The sequence below is a fragment of the Antedon mediterranea genome, chromosome 11, assembly GCF_964355755.1.
Source record: "Antedon mediterranea chromosome 11, ecAntMedi1.1, whole genome shotgun sequence".
Lineage (NCBI taxonomy): Eukaryota > Metazoa > Echinodermata > Crinoidea > Comatulida > Antedonidae > Antedon > Antedon mediterranea.
Window position 1 is genome coordinate 13,614,729 of NC_092680.1, and position 7,524 is coordinate 13,622,252.

The following is a 7,524-nucleotide window of genomic DNA, read 5'->3' on the forward strand; positions in this document are numbered from 1 at the left end:
CATACGTTAGAATATTGCGCGCAGAAAAACGATTATGCCAATGAAAAAATGTTAGTGCGCTCTCTATTTTGCGTCACGTCAAAGTATATACGGTATACACTATATTCTGTATACGTACTACATACAGTGCAGAATAGGTGAAAATAAGGGACCCAAGTTATTGACGCTTTTGGACATGATGACGTCATCACAATTTTTAAAATGGTGAATCATTCGAAAGATAATTGATTGGCCTAGACAATATAACAAAATAGGGGGAAATGGAATACGGATAAGTGGAGATGCGCTCTATTAAATGTGATGAGCTATGCGAAAGAGACAAAAATCCTATATTTTATATTCGAGTGGCCATATGATGACGTCACAATGTCCGGTTAGCCATATCGATGCATGATTTGATATTTACAACTCATCTACTTTTAGAATCTGAAATTTTAAATATTTTCACCACGGAGTTTAGAATCTATGACTTTTTAAAAAAAGGCATAATTTTCACGAATTTTTTAACTTTTTCATCAAAAACGCGCGCAAATTGTTCAATTCTACGTGCTCGTATGACGTGATTTTAAGTCGAAATTGTTTGAAAGTTGGTAAATTTACTAGAAAAGACTGAAAAAACAAAAATCAAGCAAAAAAAAGATGTTTTTGCGCTACGTGCGCACGCGCGCGTAAAAAATATGCGCACGCGTGGGAATTTTTGAAATGCTCAAAATGACCTGAAACGCGTAGAAAGTTGATTAGAAATGGATTTTTCGCAATTTGAAATTTTAAACGCGCGTGCGCGCGTAACTTTCTTTAAAACATGCCATTTTCTCTCCATAGAAAGTTAGCGCATGATATGACTTAAATTTTTACCAAGTTTCAATACAAAATTACTTTTAGTTTTTATTCTATAATCAATCATTGAAATTCATAAAATCGCACGTAACTTACGCTGCGCGACTCTAAAGTCAAAAAACGAAACGTCCTGCACATCTACCGCTACAGGTCAATATTATGACAAAGTTACACAATCTTATGTTGGCCAGAATTAGAGATATGCGTGCAACAAAATTCGTGGAAAGAAAGAAGAAAATAGAAAAAAAAAGAGAAAAAAAAAAAGAAAAAAAAAAAAGATCCTGACAATAACAAGGGGTTATCCGCCAAGTGCGGATAACCAAAAAGATCCTGACAATAACAAGAGGTTATCCGCCAAGTGCGGATAACCAAAAAAAAAAAGAAAAAAAAAAAGATCCTGACAATAACAAGGGGTTATCCGCCAAGTGCGGATAACCAATAATTAGCATTAAATGAATATTAGAATTAGAATATTAGGTTTATTATAATAAAATGAATTTTTTTTTTATATTTCAAGAGGTGATTCAACTTTAAGTAAGCCTAGTAGGCCTGTCTAAAAATAATTGTGACAACTTTTCCTTTAAATACTGTATCCTATAGTATAGCATATTGAGTTAGGTACTGTTCTCATAGCCTTTAAAATAATAGATTTAACGTACGGAGGTCCGGTATCCATATGCAATGTATTAAGTACGGCATACTTTAGTTTATGTATCGTCAAGAACTAAATCCTGTAACTATTCCCTTTTATGCATAATGCCTAATCTACATAAACATTTTACCGAAAGGGTCTAATTTTTAAATATAGGCCTACATGAGTATTGCTGATATTGATAAATGAAATATTTATATTTGATAAATGAAATATTTATATTTAACATTTTTAGAGTAATGTGATTCGAAATCATCAAAGGGGTGTCCGAGTGTTACATGGATGAAGTGACTGTCAATTGTATGCCGTCACCTTGCAGACCATCTATGTTGACATACTCATCATTTACGATCACTTCCTCATGTGTATCTCTAAAATAAGCAATAAATAATATAAATAAATAATAATTTAACCATTTCAAAATTCTGAGTTCGCCATGACTACAGTACATTTTTCCTTCATAATTAGGCTATATATTGTGTCACTATTAGAAGTATGCCGACGATAATAGGCCTAGTTCACGATTACACTGATTTAAGCGGTTTTAAACCACAAAGACCCAAAAAACAACAAGCATAATTCGCTGTTTAGAATTCTGCTTGAAGTGTTTGTACTGTATCGAATGTATGGGTTGACTGGACATGCTCATTGACCAATGCTATACCAGTCATGCATTATGTATGCTGGCACTAGTTGGTAAAAAGTCATTCAGGTCTCAATTATTTCGTTGAACATTTCAGTGGATTCCCAACATAATTATGAGCAATGCATTACTGAATGTGAACATACCTGCGACAGTTAAAATATTTGATTGAATACTAAATTAAAATTTAATTAAATTATTGGAAAGATAATTAGGCATAGGGGCCCTATTAGTAAAAAAGAAGTAAAAATACTCACAATCCATTGTTATGTTTACCACCTCGGGGTGTTGATTTTGGTGGCTTTGAATGTCTACCAAACAAGGTCTTTCTCTTTGGTCTGAAAACCTGAGGATAATTTAAATACATGCGAATAAGACTAACAACGAAGATAGAATATGTCTCTCTACACCACGTGGTGTTCAAATGATTTGTGTTAATGCTATACAGAAAATATACATACGTTGTTACGCGCTGTCGACTGTGTCTAATGTCGTTTTAAACATTATAACAGTTAAGAATAAATTTTATAAATAAAATTACCAATCTATTTTCATAAATTGGTTCCGATCCCAGATCCACTGTTGGTTCTATTTCATCGTTTGTATTTCCAGCCTGAAAATACACGTTTTCTTGTCGGCCAACCTGCACAATCTTGTCGTGGAAATCTTGCAAAGGGTCCACATTGAAAAACTTGGCTGTTTGCAGGGGGTATATATCATTCAGTATATAAATCATAAATGCAAGAACCACACATAACAAACCTGTAACAAAAGAACTCACAGTGTTTGATTTCAAACCCACATCCTATTCACACTGTACACAAATCTTATAAATATTCTTGCAACACTAATTGGTTTAACTTGGTACCAACGTGATAGAACCTTTCCGTGTTATGTAACATAGAAGAACAAGGGCAATAGAGTGAATTGATCACAACATGATACCTCCATGATCACAACAAGCAAAATTGTTGTGCTGTACGTGTGAATCGGGTATGTCTGGAGGAGGTGTACTGGCTGTTTAGTGGGGACTTCAAGCATTTATAACCAGCTGTTAAAGCTTTCATCGGAAAAGATTAGTGGTTATTAGACCTATTTTCAACTTCCATTCGAGCAGAACTGCAACTTTGCATAAAAAATGGCAAATAAATAATATGCGATATTAATAATCAAGTGAACTTTACCCGCGCTTAAGTTCATCCAAAAACACCAACCGTACGATAGTGTCAGTGTTTCGTCACCAAGGGGAATCTCTAGCGGCAGCCAAAAGTAATCTTTCTCGCCACCCATTGAATTCCTGAGAGTCGCAAAGATGATGTTCGCCGTCAGCATACACCCTCCAGTCAGTAACAAAATGTAAGCTCCGTAGTGGATCACCATCAATAATAACATGTTACTTAATAGCCACAGAGGAAAAGATGTCCTGTAATAAAATATTCATATGGAATAATTATTAAAAGAAAGCATAGTGGGTGGCCTATCTCAGTGGTAATGATAGAAAGACATATTATATTTACCACATAAGTATATTAGTATACCATCCCGACAGCCTGTAGATCCTTCCCCATCGTATGTTATCACCATCTAAAGTAAAATATTCCAGAACCCATTGAATTGGCAATGGGGATCCACGCCATTGCGTCGCACGGAATTCCTGATTTATTCTTCCAGCTGAAAAAAACCCCACAGTGTTAATTAATTATTCATTAGATAATGAAACCAAACCTATTTAAATAACTACTTCATAAAGTGTTATGTATTGATGTTCGCAGATCTACACATTTATGACGCGACGTCTCATTTTCAAATCACGTTAACCATTCGTAATTATTCACATTGTGGATCCCTTCACATTGTGTGCAATCGCAAGAGTCAATTACTAATCTGTTACGTATAGTCATTATTTTTATTTTAGTATGAAGGACCTCAGTTCGTAAATCTACGTCTTTAAACTTACAGGATATCTCTGGTACCATGCTAATACTTGCCTCTTGTTTTTGTATAGATAAATGAAATTGAAAAAAAAATACACATTACCATACGGTCCGAAACCTGTTCTTCCCTGTCCACAACAGAACCTATATTGCTCATTATAATTTATTGTTTCAGTTTGGTTTGCCTCCACCATCTGTTCAATCGGTTCACCTAACGATATATTAAAGAATAAGACAGAATCACTAAAGTTACACTTCAGTATTAATCTTTCTGCTTAAATTAAGATTATTAAGAAGTGCTAAAGTGAAGAACCATTTGCGTAGATTTTAAAAATGATCCATTAATTTTGAAATGTGACTTAAGCAAAATGAGTATCTTAAAATGACGTTAAGCACGTCTATATTATTCCTGTTGTTTTTATTACACTATTGACAATTACCTTTAAGTGTTATATTGATTTCTCTTAAGCCGATATGTAAGCCGATTTTCGCACTAACTTCACCTCTGGTGAACGGTTTATACGCTATGTGACTAACCGTTACGTATCCATTCTCCCAGTCAACGCCTTGTAGACACACTAAATATATATTCAAAGTAATTATCAAACCTTGTAAAATAAGTTAGTTACATATAGAGAATAATTTATGGACAAGAGAGCGGGAACATAATGTCTAAAACATCACACCTGATCTTAAACACCCCTCCCCCATCTACACCCCCACATTATAACACCACAAAAACAAAAATACTTACGTAAAATTGAAAGTCCAATAAACAAACTGATGGTCATTCGGATGAAAGTCCACAGTCGCTGGTAAAATAGCAATACGAAATCGTTAAAAAAACTAGAAATAAAATGTGTATTTACTTTTGTATAAAAACCATTTTCACCCTTAATTTCCCCTTATTTACCTCCGCCAAGGAAGTATATGTAATCGGTAGCGTGTGTTTGTTTGTCTGTCTGATTGTTTGTCTGTCTGTTTGTTTGTTAGCAGGATTACTCAAAAAGTAATTACAAGATCTTTACCAAAATGAATGTACAGATAGATATGTGGTCAGGGACCATTTTGGACCATAGTCCTATTTCTGGACCATTTTTAGTATAGGCCTACTTTTCAGACCTGCTAGTGTTAAAAGATAGGACAGAATTTTTCAAAAGCCGGTGAACAGTCTTAAAGTAACAAGTAAACTGAAATTGCATTTTCCCGAAAACTACTTGTCCAAAAAACTTCATTTTTGTACAAGAGGCAAGAGTTATAATTTGTGATTTGTAATTTTAAAACATAATTTGATTTAATGTGCACGTTTTTTTATGCGAGTAGTTTAAAAAAACCTATTTCTTTTCAAATTCACTCGTTTGATTTTCGCGTTACTGTTCTATTGTTAGTCAACTGAAGCTATTGTTAATTGTTGAAAGGCTTGTTACATAACCATTACACCAAACTCGCATAGTGAAATTAGCTTAAATCACAAACAGCATTAAGACACACACAACTATATTTTTTTTTACCGGAGAAATCTTATGTAGGAGAATATTACAGTAGGCGGGTGTATGCACTCTCGGAGTGGCTTTCTAGTTACCGGTATATAAGGAATACTGAGGGAGCGATTCGCTCGGGAAGAACATCTAGAGTATGAGCTTTTTCAAATTCTGCAGCTGTCACGTCTCTAGATAGATCTTAACTAATTTTTGACAGTCATTTAGATATGGGTCTGAAAGTGCATCATTATAGGTTAATACAATATTATACAAAATATATTGTCTCTATATACGAAAACTAATAGATGACGATATAGGCAGTTAGATTTTAATTTTTCAGTAAATGGACCGTGGATAATGATGGTCTTTGTTCCTTATGTAACTGTGGAAATATAGTGGACATATCTTACTCATTTAGTTGTGATGCATTGCAATGTGTAGGAAATTAACAACTAAATGTATGTAAGTAAGATTTAATTTACCATAATGAGCTAGATGCTTGAGAAGTATTCTAGCAATGATAAAATGGTATACGTTCTGTAACACACTCTCTCTCTCAGCAATAACACTTTAATGTGTTTTGACAAATTTTGTAAAACATATCTAACAAGATCATGGAAAATACGAAAAATCGCCGGCCTGCAAATGTTTTTTCTTTTGCGGTAAAAAGAGTGTATAACTATATCTTTTCATTTGTTAATTTCAGTTATTATTATTAATTTTACTGTTATTTGTTTTATTATTTTCAGTTCTTTAGTATTATTGTCAATTATTATTTTTAGTTATTACTACTTAATTTTTCTCATCACTAATAGGAGAGGAATCCGCGCTCACTTAATGAACTAAACAAATGTTGCAGTGACGCCGCGCGCAAACATAAACTCAAACGATGAGTGCGTTTAATAAATAAAACAAAACAAAATATTACTTACTTGTATACCACGTATACCAGGTAGAATGATCAAGTAAGTAATGAAAATAATGACGGCAGCACAGATTAAACCAGCAAGCGTGATATCGTACGAGACGGCGGTTTTGTTTGGTCCGTAGCTCGTCGGGGCCGGTTTATTACGAAATGCATTGAATCCAATAACTTTACTGGATTCATCGTAACCGAGATATTCCATCTTTTATTGGATTTTGAAGTTACGTAACTCTTCAAATAAAAAGTGTAACAAATATGATGATTATAATCGACTATTGGATCGTTTCTTTGATAATATCGTGCGTAAGGAAGAAAAGAAAATAGGCGTACACAATATTTGAGTATGGAATATGGTAAATGTACGTGTTTGTACAATTAAGTTACATACAGTAATGGATTGTATACGTATGTACCTAAAAAACTATCTAGACCTACATAGGCATATTAATGATTACCGTAATGATTAATAATAGGCCTCATATAGTGTAAAATGGTGTACATACAAAAAAAATAGAATAATTAATATTCTCTATAAGGGCAGTGAACTAAATTAACGGACATCATTTTTTTTTTTTTGACGAATGAGATTAAACATTCCACAGAACAGAACAATGCCGTTCTCCACAATACATCATGTTATATTAAATTATACTATTTCTGATTACTTACACGTCACCTGCACCTTTAACGATTGAACTCAATAACAATGTGTGCGTTCGTAAATAAAACGGTGACAACTAATGAATACTATAAGATACATACCACAAAAGTAATCTTCTTTTTACTAATGTCTGCTGCCTTAACGAGAGAACGACTTGTTTCAATGTCTATTCTGGGAGAACTGATACTAAAACCCGAATAACAGATAGTTTTAAAACAGCTTACTTCCTCGTATATGATTTTATTTACATAATGATCAAAGCAAATTGATCTTTGATTGGTATTAATATTTACAATGTGAACTTTAAAACGGAACAGTTTCCATTATATTTGGTACGTACTCTGTAAATAATTGGCAATTTTTATCAACATTGAAGATAATAAAAAGTTCG

At 33.5% G+C, this 7,524-nt stretch overlaps 1 protein-coding gene across 1 annotated transcript; it reads right to left on the reverse strand.

Moving 5' to 3' along the window:
- Positions 1 to 1,360: 1,360 nt before the first annotated feature.
- On the reverse strand, positions 1,361 to 6,825 carry LOC140062707 (dual oxidase maturation factor 1-like). Its single transcript, XM_072109016.1, has 9 exons — positions 6,480 to 6,825; positions 4,821 to 4,878; positions 4,507 to 4,644; positions 4,170 to 4,277; positions 3,650 to 3,803; positions 3,317 to 3,555; positions 2,674 to 2,894; positions 2,390 to 2,478; positions 1,361 to 1,860 (listed from the first exon to the last, which is right to left on the reverse strand). The coding sequence occupies exons 1-9, from the start codon at positions 6,672 to 6,674 to the stop codon at positions 1,764 to 1,766; spliced, it is 1,299 nt and encodes a 432-aa protein (XP_071965117.1). The 5' UTR covers positions 6,675 to 6,825; the 3' UTR covers positions 1,361 to 1,763.
- Positions 6,826 to 7,524: the final 699 nt, after the last annotated feature.

Bases quoted from the DNA above. Each gene is read 5' to 3' on its own strand.
- LOC140062707 (XM_072109016.1), bottom strand. From the start codon at position 6,674: ATGGAATATCTCGGTTACGATGAATCCAGTAAAGTTATTGGATTCAAT. The intron at 2,479-2,673 runs GTAATTTTATTT...AATTATCCTCAG, and splicing joins CAATTTATGAAAATAGATTG to GTTTTCAGACCAAAGAGAAA. The intron at 1,861-2,389 runs GTGAGTATTTTT...TGCTTATTTTAG, and splicing joins GGTAAACATAACAATGGATT to AGATACACATGAGGAAGTGA.